The following is a 17,647-nucleotide window of genomic DNA, read 5'->3' as shown; positions in this document are numbered from 1 at the left end:
GAGAGAGAGAAGCGGGGCTCACACAGGGCTCATGTTTTGCCCGAATCAGGGCCTTGAACTCACCTGATGTGCCATTTGAACTCACGAACCGTGAGATCATGACCTGAGCCAAAGTCAGATGCTGAACGACTGAGCCACGCAGGTGCCCTATTTGGACTTATTTTAAATAGCAAAGCACTGTATTTCCTAGACACTAGTGTTTTTAAGTTTCAAGTTAGAAATACTAAATTTAATAAATATTTATTGATACCTACTTATGTATGTGTATGTGCATGTTTTGACATGGTACTACTTTCTATTTTATTTTAAAACAGGAACTGAACTTTTAATGTCTACATACTTATTTTTCCATACCTCTTTTACTTTATTTTTAACATAACTATGTATACTGGATACTGGGCAGCTATTTTTTCCTGTTTTGTGTAAAAAGAATCCTACTCACAGAGACGAAATGACTTGCTTGTCTGTGGCAGATCTGATATTAGAAATCAGTTTCCTTGATTTTTTTTTTCTCAAGTTTATTATTTTGAGAGAGAGAGAGCATAGCATGCACATGGGGGAGAGTCAGAGAGGGAGAGAGAGAGAATCCCAAGCAGGCTCCTCACTGTCAGGGTGGAGGCTGATGTGGGGCTCAGACTCACAACTCGTGAGATCATGACCTGAGCTGAAGTGGGATTCTGAGCCAGCTGAGCTACCCAGGTGGCTCAGTTTTCTCTATTTTTAATAGAATGTTCTTTTTTCTGGCCATAGCATCTCACGTCTTCATCCTTTTTGTTATCGTTGTCTTTTTGTAATTTGTAATTATTTCTTTTTAATTTGATAGATAATACCTACCAGCAGTGTATTTGTAGCTCATAGTACAAAGGGCTTAATTTCTAATACGTAAAGAACACCTACGCATCAAACCCAGTAGAAAAAATGGTCAAAGGATATGAGCACACAGTTTAGGGGAAAGAAAATTCAGTTAGCTCTTAAGCATATATTAGCTTTGTGAAAATCACTGTAGGTGGACTCCATCACCTTGAGTTGGCAATGCAGATCTGGGGAGAAACAAAAGCATATATTCTTTGAGTAAAATTCTTTGGAAGATTCATATATGTCAGGAACAGTGCAGTTAAAATCTGACATTTTTGTTTGCATATGTAATCCCTGGGGGTTAGTTGACAAGAGTTGACATCATGACTATCTCTCTTTGTATTCTTTTTTTTTTTTTTTAAACTTTTTAAGTGTTGATTTTTATCAGTTTTTGAGAAAGACACAGTGCGCATGGGGGAGGGGCAGAGAGAGAGGGAGACACAGACTCCGAAGCAGGCTCCAGGCTCTGAGCTGTCAGCATAGAGCCCTACACCGGGCCAAAATCCACAAACCGTGAGATCATGACCTGAGCAGAAGTTGGACGCTTAACCGACTGAACCACCTAGGCACCCCTCTTTTTATTCTTTTCATCTTGTATTTTTTCTCATTTCTACCAGTGACCACGGGAGAAAATACAGATAATTTGACCAAAGCGTAAATGTTTAATATGAAGCCCTGTTGCTGTATTCTTAATTTCTTTATTCGTTTGTTTCTTCAGCTTTAGTATTATAAAAATACTTCACATTTAAATACAGATAATTACAAAGATACACATCTTCAGCACATTTTTATAAGATTATTATTTTCAATAAAAGTTTATTTATAAATCCAACTTACAAAGTTATGCTAACACATCAGAGCCATGATATAGTGCATCTTCCTTAGTTTTATTTTTGTAAGATTAGCCCTATTTGAATGTTCTGTATAATCTCAGTAAAATGGATTAAATTGTTGCAATTTTAAGTACTTTCATTATGAGCTTTTTTCATAGGTTCTCTTTCTTTTAAATTGACTCTTTTTCCCCTTAAATTTGGTAAGTTAATTATACTCAGTTTTGTATTTTCTTTATAAGTAAGAATTAGAAATTGTCATAAACATAAGGAATTCTCTGCTCATAGTTCTTTTGGGCTCTTGTGACCTTTGAGCAAGAATATTCCTGTTCTTTGTGAAACCATAATATCTATTCATCTTTTTTTAAAAAGAAGATTAGAAAAGACAACCTATTGCCATTATTAAATTTTTGAGAACCAGAGCATCTGGGTGGCTCAGTCAGTTAAGCATCCAACTCTTGGTCTCAGCTCAGGTCATGATCTCACAGATCATGAGTCTGAGCCTCGAGTTGGGCTTTGCACTGACAGCATGGAGCCTGCTTGGGATTCTGCCTCTCCCTCTCTCTGCCTCTCTCTCTCTCTCTCGCTCTCTCAAAAGTTTATTTATTTTGAGAGAGAGAGAAAGGGGAGAGAGAGAGAATCTCAAGCAGACTGTGATATTAGTGTGAAGCCCAACATGGGGTTTAAATCCATGAACCGTGAGTGAGATCATGACCTAAGTTTGAATCAGGAATTGGTCACCTAACCAACTGAAGCCATCCAGGCACCCCATAAATAAACTTAAAAAATTTTTTTTTGATAATCTTATTGTGACATTAAAAATTGTTATGGTCTAGGCATTAGTATGATCTGGCATTATAGTATAAATACACCTGTAAGTCATAAAGTAGTGGGACTAAAAGGATTATATAGAACATCTTGCCTGCTCTGGACTCTTCTTTGAGTCTGATTCCAACAAGTGACTTAAAAATACTAGCTATAGCTATGGGTGTGTGTAGTAAAATGCAGGCTCTTTGCTTGATGTGAATTTAGATGTACATTTCTCATCACTTTTATTTTTTACAACCTGAGTCAAGTCCTAGAACCTGAGAACCTGATTAAAAATTAATAATTGGGTATTTAAAAAATATTTTAGCTTTTGTTTTTTATTTCAAAATAAATACTGAATGAGGAAATTTAGAACATATTAATAAACAAAGGTAAGAAGAAGCCCCACATTCTACCCTGCTAAGATAACCATTGCAACATTTTGTTATAGCCAGCCATATTGACTTAAAATCTCCCTTGTCTTTTCACTCAGTATTTTATGAGCTTTTTTCTTTGTTAAATAATATTTTTAATAGCTCTATACATTTTGTCACTTATGGGTATACCATCACTTAGCTTGTCCGTTTTTGGACATTTAGATTATTTCCGGTTTTTCACAATATGAATAAAAATCTGATCTCATTTGGTGGTTGATTATTTTCACTTATTCCAAAAGCAGGAAATATTAATTAGGTTCTTGTTTTCATAAGGATTATATTCTAGTATAAATGACAGTATATGTATTTATAAAACAGGAAGCATTAAGTTGGGTGATACAGGCTAGGTGCCAGCAAACTTTTTCTGTAAAGGCCAGTTAGTGAATATTTTAGATTTTGCAAGCCATATGCTCTCTGTTGCAGCTACTCACCCCTGCCTTTATAGTGTGAAGGCAGCCAGAGACTGCAGTTGAGTGACCATGGCTCTGTCACATCACAGCTTTATAAAAACAGGTCAGATTTTGCTCTCAGCCCTTAGTTTTTGAACCCAAGTATAAATTATAAGAGGTATGAGAAAAAAGAACATCAAGACTTTCACTGGGCTTTGCAGGTAAAGTTGTATTTACATAGGACTAAATGGAGGGCTCTTCAAGCAAGGCCCGAACTTAGGAGGGAGTAAAGACTAAGGAGGATGTCTTTGCTATAAGCAAGGGTTGTGGAAAATAACGGTTGGTGGGAAATAAACTGGAGTGAAAGGGTAGGACCATATTAATGACCTTGCAAATGAAATTGCAGTGTTAAAGCTAGTTGGATTAAGCAGTTGATAGCCACATTAAGTTACTGAGAAAAGTGCTATGAAGTTGGTATTTAGAAAAGTTTGTATGGCAGTGATTTGTAAGGTATGTTGGAAGAAGGAACAGTTTGGTGTAAAAGAAACTAACTTGGTGGTTTCTAATGAACTAATTTACCCTCCAAAAACGAAAATTTAAAAGAAAGTTCTAATTAAGTTGCAGCCTTAGGATTTTCTTATTTCTAGGTGGTACTGTTAATAAAATGTGGAACTTGGAGATCTGTTCACAGTGACAACGCAAATCAAGTTGTTTCTTTACGACTAAGCCTGGTCTTCTGCAACCCTTGATTTCAGTTTTCTCTGTAAAGCCGTAGGGGCTCTTGGCGGAGTGTCTCAGGGTTTGTGTGGAGGAGTCCGGAGAGTGATGTTCCAGCAGCCCTCTGCCCTCATTTCAGCCAGTTTGAAATCTGGAATCTGTGGCTAAAACTACAAATTACAAAGTAGTGGCTTTCAGACTTTTATTCACAACCTTTATTCAGACAATTTTGTAGCGGTCCTGTGTGTAAACCAGAAAAGATGCTATAGCTCCTCAGGCTGGCTTTTTGAAAACCCATCCTGAGGGCATCTGGTGGCATCCCTGGAGCACATTTCTGAGCTTTCTCTAACCTGTCCGTCAGTAATTAATGTTGTGCTACTGTGCTGGCCACTGTGCTAAATACCAGGACAGTAATGGTGGGCAAGACAGAATCCGGATGTAACACAACCTGATGTACTGGTAAATAAGTACCATGCAGAAAATGAGATAGTGCTGTGCTGTGTATGTGTAGGGCGAGTTGGATGTAGCTGACAAGTGATGTTAGAGGCTGGAATCATGAAGACGAGGCAGCCATGCTGAGATCTGAGGAAAAACCCGAAAGATCAAAGTGCAGAGATCCTGAGACCAAAGTGGTGAATGTGAGGGACAGAAAGGCTCGTGTGGTGGCAGCCAGCGGAAGAGGGAAAGAGTGGAAGATGAGGTTGAGCAGGGATGGGGACAGATGACGTGAGGGAATGGATGTGATTGAGAAACATAAAAATCCCATACCCTCCTTTGACAGTTATTGAAATTAAAAATGAGGACGACTGAAACAAAATTAAAAGTAGCGGTAAAAATATTTGAGGGGGAAAAATATTATTAAAACTCTGCAAGTTTGCCTTCTGCGAACATTATAATGGAACGTAAGGCACAATGTGGGTTACTTTTATTTTTCATGATCAAACCTTCTTTGTTTATACTCTCCGTTCTGATCAGTTCATCTTGAGAACTTTTCCCTGATTTAAAAATAGTTGCCATGTAGTAGTTGTAAAAAGTCATAAGATTGGTTTGAAATACAGGTTATGGCTTTATGTAATACATTTTTGAAACTCTTCTAGAAGGTTTACATGAATCTTAGTAAAATATATGATCATATCTTTAATTATCTTTGTATATTTAAATTATTTTCATAAGGGGTATGCTTTTTTAATAAGTATTTTTAATAAGTATTTCAATTACAAAATATAAATAAAATCTGATTTTTTTGGAAGCAGATTTTTGTTGACTTTGTACCTAACTTTTTTTAGTCAAAATTCTCATAGCTATCAATAAAGGATGAAAATAGATTGATTAGCAGAATAAATACAGGATATTGGTTCTCTTATTGTCTTATAATTCATTTTGATTTTGGGCGTGTGGGTGCCTCAGTCAGTCTGACTCTTGATTTTGGCTCAGATCATGGTCTCACAGTTCACAGGATTGAGCCCCACCTCAGGCTCTGCACCGAGCATGGGGCTTGCTTGGGATTCTCTCTCTCCCTCCCTCTGCCCCTCCCCTGCTCATGTGCACGCACATGTGTGCATTTACTCTCACAAAAATAAACATTAAAAAAAGTAGTTCATTTGATTTATTTAAGAATAGGGAGTTTATCCTTTTCATAACACAGTTGTCACCTTAGTGTACAATGTGTACATTGTGTTTTTGAAGTTTAGCTGCCTAGACCCATTGGTTGGTGGGCCTTGGGTACTGCCTGAAATAATGGAGGGATTTTTTTTTCTTGTTCTATATGAAGTGTAATTGCTCAGTCATCACACTGTTCTTTATTGGGGTGTTTTAATATTTTCTGTTGTAACCCTTTTAGCCAAGAAAACCATGTGGGAAAGGCTGACAGCCCCTGAAGATGTATTTAGTAAATTACAACGAGAAAACATAGCCATCATTGAGAGCTACGGTGCTGCCCTCATGGAAGTGGTCTGTCGAGATGCTTGTGATGGCCATGAGATTGGAAGGGTACAGTAACTCCTGTTTAGTATAACAATTGAATAAATATTTTGACTTATTAAGGTATAAACTGAATTAACTTTGCAAATGCATGTTATATATTGAGAATTATTGTCTGCAATATATTTTAGTGAATTGTTTTTAATGTTTATTTTTTGAGAGAGAGAGAGAAAGAGAGAGGACGGGCAGACAGAGAGGGAGTCACAGAATCCAAAGCAGGCTCAAGGCTCTGAGCTGTCAGCACAGAGCCGACGCGGGGCTCAAACTCACAAACCACCAGATCATGACCTGAGCTGAGATCAGATGCTTTAACCAACTGAGTCACCCAGGCGCCCCTACTGAATTTTCTTATTTGTTATAATTTGGAATTTCTATTTTATTTATTCATATGTTTTCTTTATTTCTGTTCAGAATCTCAGTTCAGAATTTTCCCTCAGCATAATCTTTCTGCTGATTGTGAGGTTAGCCTTACACTGGTAGAAATGCTGCTTAATAAAGATCTTTGGTTAAGAGTATACTGGGTACACAGGTTTTATACTGAATATGTCTTTCTTTGCTTTGTGGAGGGGAATTTGCATTTATAATTCTTTAAAATACTATACCACACTGGTGATAATACAATGAGAAGATAACTTCCTGCTAATGAAGAGTTTCATAGTATTTGAATCATATACAGCTGATCCTTAAACAACATGGGTTTAAACTGCGTGGGTCCACTTACTGTGCAGATTTGTTTTGACAGATACAGTACAGAACTGTAAATGTATTTTCTCTTTTTTGAACATTTTTTTTTCTCTAGCTTACTTAATTGGAAGAATACAGTATGTAATACATATAAGATAAAAAATATGTGTTAATCAACTATTTATGTATCCACCAGGCTTCTGGTCAGCAGTAGGCTCTTAGTAATTATAAGGTTGTGGGGAATCAAAAAGTTATACATGGATTTTCACCTGTGCTCCTAACCCCCGTGTTGTTCAGGGGTCAGACGTATTTGAAGATGGTGGGAAACAGGCCTTTAAGAAATAGGATGAATATAAACTGTGTAGTAAGTTCTTATGTTCAAAACAAAACAAAACAGTTTAAGTGTTGTTATGCATAGAAAAAGGACTGAAGAGGAGAGAGGCCAAAATGGAGTAGCAGTGTTTATCAGGCCACATATATTCTATATGCTTTTCTGTGTTTTCTAGGTTTCCTGTAATGTGCATGTAATACCTCACAATTAGGGGAAAAAGCTATTTTTAACAAGTCTCTTTTCTCCTTTTATTAATAAATCAAGATTCTGTATACATAGCTTTCAAGTTTCTCAAAAAAAAAAAAAAAACCACCAAAATAAAATGTAATTGCAAGCTACCATTTCCCTTGTAAGAAAAGCTCTAAATATTTTCATATCAAGGGAGTTTCTGTCCTTGGTTTTGGTAGCCATCTCCATGTTTTGGGCTTTGATTTGTTCTTCTTCAGATGCTGGCACTGGCTCTACTTGATCGGATCGTCTCCGTAGATAAACAGCAGCAGTGGCTCTTGTATCTTTCTAACAGTGGCTACTTGAAGGTGCTCGTGGACAGCTTGGTAGAAGATGACCATACTTTGCAGAGCTTATTAACGCCACAACCTCCCCTCTTAAAAGCCCTTTATACTTACGAATCCAAAATGGTAAGACTTTGTATTCATTTGAAGTTAGATCAACCGCTCACTTCCTCTTAGAGCAGTAGATGTATCAAAGAACGTTAATGTGGCCGACATTTTTAGTATTTCTGTCATGTAAGCTATAATCATTTCAAAGAGTTTTAAATTTGGAACATGTGTTAGAAATGTAGCTTCAAAGCATGCCAAAGATGAGTTGAAGTGATCCCGAGAGGGTTAGCCGGGTAATGGAACTGCTTGCTCCTCATTCAGGTTGCTGATGATGGGGAATAATGGGACGCTGAGTGCTCTGAGGAGAGCAGTAAGCAAAATTGTCTCTTCGCCACAGAATTCAGACTGTATTAGCTGCCTGTGGAACATTCCAATGTAGCTGTGCTGGTTCTAGTTTAAACACGAGATTTTCAATACCATATATAATGCATCATTTCCTTTCCTTCAGATTTCTTTTCTCTGTTTCCTCCTGGTTGAGAATACTACAGAGTCACAATAATGGAAGCACTAAAGTCTTGGACCCGTTATTAGCTCCCCCCTCCTTTATTTATTCAACAAGTGTTTATTAAATACCTATTATATGCCAGGTGTGGCAGTAGGTGCTAGAGATACAGCTATGAGCAAAACCATCTCCCCCCCCCCCCACCATATGCCCGCATGATGATAAGTAGAACTACAGTTGAGTTGAATACTGTTTCTTGCAAGGCACTGTACTGTGACACCTCAGATATGCTGTGTTTAATCCTCGGAGATCCCGTGTATAACGTGCCCCGCAGAGCTAGCTCGGAATTTCTCTTCAGTGTGATGAGAGATCAGAAATATGCTGTGAGAGAGTCTCATTTTTATCTGAGGCCCTTGGATATGATTTCTGTATTGATGCTTTTCCTTTTGTAACTTCTTAGGCATTTCTTACAAGAGTGGCCAAGATACAGCAGGGCGCTTTAGAGCTGCTGAGGTCTGGGGTGATAGTGCGACTGGCGCAGTGCCAGGTCTATGACATGCGCCCAGAGATGGACCCGCAGGGGTAAGTGTCCGTATACGCTGGTATTGTTTCCGTACTGTTCCTTCATTGTAAAGGATTAGCGAGGAAAAAGAAATTCCAAACGAAATCTTCGCCATTGGTTTATCATTCTGTTTGAGCAGTACTCTTTCACCTTGATAACTTTAATTTTGGTCCTACATCCCTGCCTTTTACTAGTAAATGGAAGTTGCTAATAAGGGTAAGAGTAGGAGGGACCTAATGCTTTCCATTTTAGAGCAGTAATAGGGAAATAGGAAAGCGTTTTGTTAGTAAATGGTTTTCTTCCCAACTTTAGTGTTCTGTTCAATAGAATATATATTTTTAGTTATACTGGTCCTTTAAAGTATTATAGTGAAATTATAATTTGTTGTGGATTTCTTATTCCTGATGACTTGAATAGTATTTTATATTTTTCTTTTTGTAGCGTTTTGCCAACTGCTTGTACATTTGAAAGCTTTTAGTCAAATTATTTTAAGTTTCAAGCTTCTTAACAGATTTCTTGGTTCAGTTTGAATATGAGTTTTGGGTTTTTTTGTTTTTGTTTTTGTTTTTGTAATTCATTTTTGTCTACTGGCTGCAGCATTGTTAGCCTATCCTCTTGGAAGTAAATAACACCGTTTTACTAATTTTCTTCATAAGCCCGTTGCCAAATTGAATATTTGAGTTTTTCTAGGATTAACTATAGAACTGTTTTACCTCCAGAAAACAAATGTAGGGTTTTTTTTGTTGTTGTTTTGTTTTATGAAGTTTTAAACATGACAGCTATTATTTTCGCCTTAGGTAAAGAGGATTGAGTTAATTACATTCCTTGGATCTTGGCATATAATCACTTGTCTGTGCAAAGCTTTTCTCTTATTTATTTCTGTGTTTTGTGTCCATTTTCTTCATTTGGCAACCATTTTCTTTTGTCTAAAAATTTAAATATTTATAATAAATAATATTTTATTAATACCTAATCTTAAAAGTTCAGTGATATTAGGAGCACCTGGGTGGCTCAGTGGGTTAAGCATCTGACTTCAGCTCAGGTCATGATCTCATGGTTCATGAGTTTGAGCCCCCATCAGAGTCTGGAGCCTACTTCAGATTCTGTGTGTGTGTGTGTGTGTGTGTGTGTGTGTGTGTGTGTGTGTGTGTCTGTCTGTCTCTCTCACTCGCTCTCGCTCTCCCTCCCCCTGCTCATGCTCTGTCTCTCCTTCAAAATGAATAAACATTAAAAAAAAATTTTTTTTAAGTTAAGTGATTTTACAACTTCGTTTTAACTTTTTAAAGTCTTGATTTTTTAAATCTAATGGGCAAAGTAGATTCATTTTTGGCTGTGGGTATAGGAGGGGGAAACTTGGGAAAATAACTTGTTTTTATTTGTTTCTTGCTTATAGTTTCTATGGCCCAAGGGAGCTTTCAGAGTAGAATAAATATGTTTAGGAAATTCCAAGCATTGTCTTCAAATTATGCAGATTTTATTTACTGAGTTTTTTCATAATTGAAATAACTCCTTTTTTACTGTCTATATGAGATGGAGAATTCTCATTAGTAGCTTCACATCTTAATCAGGCACCTGTGATTGTTTGCCATGGAGATGGGCAGGAACTGTTAGCGTCCCTTAACTCTTGGACTGTCGCTCTCTCCTTGTTGGGTGGAAATGAATGAAGCATGTTTGGCATGAGAGACCCGCCAGTTTTCATCCCTGCCCCCGTGGACCGCTACCGGCAGATTCTGCTCCCGGCTCTCCGCTTGTGCCAGGTCATCCTCACGTCCAGCACGGCCCAGCACTTGCAGGCAGCAGGCCAGGTAAGAAGAGTCATTGGCCTGGAGGTCGTCTGGTGCAGGGGCTGCGTTTTAGAGTTGCAGAAACCCTAGGCATAGACAGCGTCCATGGGTTTACCGTCCACTGTGGCAGACCCGGGCACTGATAGCCAGCCCCCTGGTACCTTGTGTGAACTTCACCAGACCATTCTTACATATACTCTTATTTGAATGAAACCCCACAGTGAAGAATGGAATAGTGAGATGGAAAGCAAGAGCTCAAAATGTGTTCTTCTGTAAAGGGAAGTGGTTATGATGATAGGAATAAGCTGCTTCTAAAATGTGGTTTAACCACGGATTTAGCAAGAGGCCATACACTATGTTAGGCCTTGCAGAAAGTATAAAGGATAGATGATAATGGCACATTTAATTGTGATATTTAGAGAACGAAGTAATTGAAGTAAGTGAATTTTCTAAAATTTTTTTCATTGAGCACCAGAAATTCGTTTTATTTTCCTCTCTTTTCAGTTGAAACCTTCAAAAAAAGAAATCTTTGTCTCTTTAAACTAATAATACAATATATAATCTAGCCATTCACCGATTAGACTTATCATTATGACTCTGGAGTCTTTATTGTTTTGCTCTATTATTGCAACACCCTCCAGAACTGTGTCCCAATACTTCATGGTAATGTTATGTGCTTTCCCTGTCTTCAGTCTCCAGGCTTATGTCACCAGGGTAGAATGCTGCTGTTTCTAACATAGCACCGTGTTTTGTTTTGTTTTGTTTTGTTTATGTATTTTTTTAAATTTTTTAAGTTTATTTATCTTGAGAGAGTGTGCTTGTGTGCACACCCGTGAGTGCGCCCCTGAGTGGGGTAGGGGCAGAAAGAAAAGGAGAGAGAGAGAATCCCAAGCATGCTCCATGTTGTCAGTGCAGAGCCTGGTGCGGGTCTCAAACCCAAGAACCATGAGATCATTACCTGAGCCGAAGGTGGGCGCTTAACAGACTGAGCCACCTAGGCACCCGGTTTTTTCTTTTTTCCCTTTTTTTAGAGAGAGAGCACGCGAGTCGGGGAGGGGCAGAGGGGGTGAGAGAGAGAGAGAATCCTAAGCAGTCTCCATGCTCAGTGTGCAGCCCAATGTGAGACTTGATCCCACAACCCTGGGATCATGACCTGAGCTAATATCAAAAGTCAGACACTCAACCGACTGAGCCACACAGGCGCCTCGACATCTTGTTTTATACGCATTAGTACATCTTACCCCTTTCATATGTGGCCTTTGGGTCAGTTCTTTAAAACTCAGAGACTTCCCCTGTCTTCTCTTTTATTGAGATTAAGATTTTTTTTTTTATTCCAAGTGGGACGCTGTGATGATATAAGATTCTCTAATGCCACTCTTGCACTGGCTATCGCAGAATCCCCCAAGGAGCTTGTTTTAAAAACACAGATGACGGAGCACCACATCCAGCAGTTATGGGCTAAGGCCAGGAATCTGAATTAAAACCTAAAAAGGGACACAGTTGCTGAGTGATTCAGATGTTTGGCTTGTTTTGGCATAGAGGCTCAGCCTTCAAGGCGTTTAATCGAGTTGAGGAGACATCCCGTGTGAAACTAGAGTCCATGATGGTAGGCTGGAAAATGCCAGTGTGGAAGGGCGCAGTTTAGAGGGCAGGGTTTTTCTCTCATTTGTATTTACCATATCAAAAGGAGAATTTAACAAAAGCTTTTTATGTGATTGTCCCCATGTCAGGCCAATCAGATTTTTATAGAGCAACTTAAATTCAGTAAGTCATTTTTATATCCATTTATTTTAAACTCCTGTTCTAGTTCCACTTGGACAAAAATAAAAGAAACTGAGAGTTAAGTAACAGTATTCATACAGTAGTTCTAAGTTATACTTTTCAACCGTAGCCTCTAAATACAGTAATTTCTAAACTTTGAAATGATCTTTCTTGTGAATTTTAGGTAAATACTTGCTTCTTGAAGAAATAAGCCACATAAATGCAAAAGACGATTCTTATATTACGTTCATTGTGATTCATGACATTGAATTTCTGGCTTCAGCGTTACTAAAAAAAGATGAATTGTAAATTCATAATACAATTTTATCCTGTTGACCTCTGTTTTTTCCATTTCTCTCCCTTCTCCTTGGCTCAGGTGTTGCAGTTTCTCATTTCGCATTCTGATACCATCCAAGCAATCCTGCGCTGCCAGGACGTGAGCGCTGGGTCCCTGCAGGAACTGGCTCTACTGACAGGAATTATAAGTAAAGCCGCACTTCCTGGTGAGTCGATTATGTTGGATGGACTTTGAAATTCTACGCTTAATAGAATGAGGTTTTTATGGCTTTGCGATACGTAGGACTTACTTGAAATTGGTCCTAACCGTTAACTGCTTTTTTTTTTAATTAGTAAGTTTTTATTTATAAGAGTGATATATCATACAAAAATTCAGAGTTCAAGAAAATAATGACTACTCAAAACCTCACTGCCTAGAATTTACCAAGTGTTTTTTTTAGTATATATGCTGCTGAAGCGAGCCTTTCAAACGTTGTTTTATATGTATGTACACGAGACAGGGACGGAGGCACACAGAGATAACTTACGAGAATGACATTGTTTTTCACGTGCATTGTTAGAAAACTATTTAATTTTACGTGAGTTTAACAGATTAAGAAATTAATTGAAGAGAGGAACACCTGGGTGGCTCAGTTGGCTAAGCATCTGACTCTTGATCTTTTTTTTTATTTATTTTTTTTATTTTTTTTTTCAACGTTTATTTATTTTTGCGACAGAGAGAGACAGAGCATGAACGGGGGAGGGGCAGAGAGAGAGGGAGACACAGAATCGGAAACAGGCTCCAGGCTCTGAGCCATCAGCCCAGAGCCTGACGCGGGGCTCGAACTCACGGACCGCAAGATCGTGACCTGGCTGAAGTCGGACGCTCAACCGACTGCGCCACCCAGGCGCCCCATCTGACTCTTGATCTTGACTCAGGTCGTGATCTCGTGATTCATGAGATTGAGCCCCATTTCAGGCCCTGTGCCGACAGTGCAGTCTGCTTGGGATTCTCTCTCTCCTTCTTTCTCTGTCCCTCCCCCTATCTCTCCCTCTTTCTCTCTCTTTCTCTCCCCTTCTCTCTCAAAAGAAAAAGAAATTAATTGAAAGAAAAACTGAAGACCTTGTTGAATTCCAGACAAATGTTTTTTTTTTTTTTACTACAAGATTACAAGAGCTGTTAGTTCTTAAATGATCACTGTGATGAAGAAGGAAAAAAAGATTATGAAACATTATTAAGCTATTTGGTTATTTTTTTTCTTTGAATTTCCTTACCACCTGTATATTTTAGACAGAATCAATTAACTCCTATAGTATGGAAGACTGAAATCATGAGTTCTTTTATACTTCTTTTTCCACCTTCAGATTATCTTTGCCTATATTATTTTTACTTTGTCAGATTTTATTTACATTCAGACCTGTACCCGTGAAACCTTCAGCTGTTCAGTTTTATTTGTATATTTACGTGCATTCACTGAAACACACCATTGTTTTTTTTTTCCCCATAGCTTCACTGTTCTTAGTTCTTTCTTTCGATTTATCTCTTGGTATTTTTAATTTGTATTGAGGTCCTTTCCCCCAAGAAAAAGTATATTGTAGTCCCTGAATTTTCTAATGTTTATCAGCATCTAAAGGTTGCCTCTTTTTCTCCTTCTCTCTCTGCCCCTCCCTTGCTCATGCTCTGTCTCTCTCTCTCTCTCTCTCTCTCTCTCTCTCTCTCTCTCTCTCTCTCAAAAAATAAATAAACATTAAAAAATTTTTTTAAAAAAAGGGGAGGCACCTGGGTGGCTCAGTTGGTTAAGTGTCCGACTTCAGCTCAGGTCATGATTTCACAGCTCATGGGTTCGAGCCCAACGTCAGGCTCTGTGCTGACAGCTCAGAGCCTGGAGCCTGCTTCAGATTCTGTGCCTCCCTCTCTCTCTGCCCCTTCCTCGCTCATGCTCACTCGTTCTCTCGCCGCTCTCTCTCTCAAAAATAAATATTAAAAAAAAATTTTTTTAAAGATAAAAGTTGCCTCTTTTTCTCCCTTTCTCTGCCCCCCATCCCCATGCTCTGTCTCTCTCTCAAAAATAAGTAAACATTAAGAAAAAATTTTTAAATAAAGGGGAGGCACCTGGGTGGCTCAGTTGGTTAAGCATCTGACTTCAGCTCAGGTCATGATTTCACATGGGTTCGAGCCCCACATCAGGCTCTGTGCTGACAGCTCAGAGCCTGGAGCCTGCTTCAGATTCTGTGTCTCCCTCTCTCTCTGCCCCCCTCCCTCACTCATGCTCTGTCTCTGTCTCTGTCTCTCTCAAAAATAAATACACATTAAAAAAAATTTTTTTTAAAATACAGGTTGCCTCTTTTCGTGAAAGATGGCATGGCTGATTATGATTCTTTCCCTCAGAACTTATAATATTAATGATAACAGCTTGCATTTATTAAGTATAATGTGCCAAGTACTATTTCTTTAAACACTTAGCATATTTATTTAATTCTCACAAGGGTCTTAGGAGGTAGAACTGTTTTCCACATTTTACAGGTGAGAAAACTGAGGCACAGAGAGGTTACCCTGTCCAAAGTCACATAGATAATACTGCTGGTGTAGTTTCCCGGCCAATATGGCTTCTGAGCCTGTGCAGTTAACTAGTAGGCTACACTATCTCCACTTTATGTTGCTATGGAGAAGGCTGAGGCCAGCCCAGGATTCTACCCCACCACCGATATGTTTTCCTCTCTAAGGGGTGTCAGTGTTTGAGCCCGTGGTATTGGGAGAGGGAGCGGGTTTGGCTGGGCAGAGTGCAGTGCCTGTGGAAGCACTTAGGCCTGTGCTTATTCTGAGGAGAGCCCGGCTTCCACTCTGCCCAGTCACGGTGTGTCCCAGTGCCGTGCGCTTGTCGTGCTCATTCCCCACTCATGCCAGTGTCTTTCAATGATACCAGGTCAGGCCATCCTTCTGCCTCTGCTGAGGTCCCACGGTGCTTTGTAGTGGTTCTCCTAACCGTTTTGCCCTTGGTTTCCCCGGGGCCTTACCTAAGTACTGTAAAAGGCTTCTCTGCAAATTGAAGAGTGTCCATGAGAATTTGCAAATGTTTTTGGTTTAATCTTCTTTTTTTTTTGACATTGCTTCTGGGGAGTGGAATAAGGGCCATGGGCTGAATCGTGCTGCTTACTTCAGAATTTTCTCTAGTTTTTTTTCTTTGCCATCACCATTTTTCACTATTTATGGCATAATTCTTCCCCCACCCCCTTGTGCTGAATTTTGTTCATTTTGTACGTTGATGACAGGAGGGACATTCTATGATGCTCCTTCATTCCGCCATCTTAGCCTAGAAGTGCTGAGTTAGGTATCAAGAGAATTTACCTTTTATCAAATCCTCTCTGACAAGGTGGTTTTATTCATGAAGTCTTCTGTCAGTAACTTTATTTTTAAATGTCTAAATTTTCTATATTTTGCTAATAGCATCATTTGACCCTGTCATCGTATTAAGATTGTATTAAGAAAAGCACTTTATTTTATCTTATTAATGTTTTTTTGTTTGTTTATTGAGAGTGAGAGAGGGAGGGAGCAAGTACAAGCAGAGAGGGGCAGAGAGAGAGGGAGAGAGAGAATCCCGAACAGGCTCCTTCCAGTTAGCACAGAGCCCGAAGCAGGACTTGATCGCATGACCACGAGATCACGACCCGAGTTGAATCAGGAGTTGGATGACCGACCACCTGAGCCACCCAGGTGCCCCAGCAGTTTCACAGGCTCGTGATAAATTCCAACAAAAGAAAAGTACAAGTGGTGCAGCGGCTGTCTAAAGTGGTTTAGGGAACAGCGACCAGCAGTTCTCGTTCTCTAAAAGGAATTAGGTGTCAACTTAGCTTATTGTTTTGAGAAGTTTCTCTGCATATGGCGTCAAATTGTCCCCTCCCTACACAAGTGAAATCAGATGATACGCACTGCTATGTAAGTAAGTAACTTCTTTTTTCCAGTTTGTCTTGGAGATCTTTTCCCTCATCCCATAGAGCTCCTACCTCATTCTTTTAAATTGGGTATCATTTTCCAGTGGCGAGAGTTAACCAGGTCTTTGTTCTTTAACCAGACACCTGTAACATGTTTACTGTTTCCAAGCTTTTTAAAAAATTTCCAACAGTGTTGCATTTAATAACTGTGTATGTATGTCTGTGTATGTGTGTCTATGTGTATATATAGGCATTTTTGTAGATTTGAGCTGGTAGGCTTGATAAATGCCTGGCAGTCGTTGGCCAGAAAATAAAAACACTTAAATTTTTCTTCTGAAGATAATGACAAACACCCTCCCAAAATTTTCAGACAAACTTGTAACAGTTTTCACTCCTATCAACCCCACTCTGCACAGTTTAGCCTTTGAGGACATACTGTTTTGTATTCTCCTGTAATTTTACTATATATATTTTTTATCTTAAATTCTCACATTAAATTTTAAGCCCATTTATAACTGTGTCCCCCATATTGCCTAGCCTCATACCAGTTATGTCATACCTCCTCAAATACTGACCAAAAGGCTAATTTTTTTTTCTATGACCCCCAAATATTCTGGAAAGTGTTTTGGAGTTGAGACCAATGTAAATGGTACACCGAGTACTCATTCGGCACTTAGCAGAAGCATCTTATAGAAACTGAGAGCATCTTACACAAACAGAATTGGTAGTCTTTTTTTTTTTTTTTTTTTTTTTTTTTTTAAGATTCTGTTTTTAAGTAATCTCTACACCCAACATGGGGCTTGAACTTACAACCCTGAGATCAAGAGTCACATCTTCCACTGACTGAGCCAGTCAGGTGCCTCCCAAGTAGTCTTTTAAAGAGAGGCAGCAGGTGGAAAAAAGGAACTGGGGAATAGCAATACATGTTGCAGAAATCAGGAAACTTGAGAACAGAGAGGAAAAGGCCCACATTTCATGGTGGTGTTAGGTACAAGGTCCAGCTTTAAGGGGTAGGATGGGAAAGAGGGTTTAAAAATACAAGCAGCAAATGTGGACAAAATATTTCAAGAATTTGGTATTAACCATATTTTCGCTTATTTGGGGGTTTTATTTTTTGGAGTACAAGGGAGACCTGAACGTGTTTTCAAATAGGGAAAAATCTTCTGTGGCAGGGTAGATTTGGATAAGCTGGAAAAGTGATCCTCAGAGCAAACTCCCAGAGGAGGTGGAGAAGGGAAGGGA

The 17,647-nt window shown here is 38.9% G+C and overlaps 1 protein-coding gene across 2 annotated transcripts in view; it reads left to right on the top strand.

Moving 5' to 3' along the window:
- NUP205 (nucleoporin 205) overlaps window positions 1–17,647 on the top strand; it is an 86,304-nt gene that overhangs the window by 56,473 nt on the left and 12,184 nt on the right. For both annotated transcript variants that reach the window (XR_005789156.1, XM_040471877.1), the window contains exons 31-35: window positions 5,876–6,024; window positions 7,477–7,668; window positions 8,553–8,674; window positions 10,321–10,459; window positions 12,576–12,702. Coding sequence is in view for 1 of the 2 variants with exons in the window: in XM_040471877.1 (XP_040327811.1) it covers window positions 5,876–6,024; window positions 7,477–7,668; window positions 8,553–8,674; window positions 10,321–10,459; window positions 12,576–12,702 (729 nt within the window). In the remaining variant the exon portion in view is untranslated. The remainder of the gene's footprint in view (window positions 1–5,875; window positions 6,025–7,476; window positions 7,669–8,552; window positions 8,675–10,320; window positions 10,460–12,575; window positions 12,703–17,647) is intronic.

The sequence above is a fragment of the Herpailurus yagouaroundi genome, unplaced genomic scaffold (genome assembly GCF_014898765.1).
Source record: "Herpailurus yagouaroundi ecotype Mexico unplaced genomic scaffold, PumYag 100, whole genome shotgun sequence".
NCBI lineage: Eukaryota > Metazoa > Chordata > Mammalia > Carnivora > Felidae > Herpailurus > Herpailurus yagouaroundi.
Note: the sequence above shows the minus strand (reverse complement) of the source record. Positions and strands in the feature narration are given on the sequence as shown.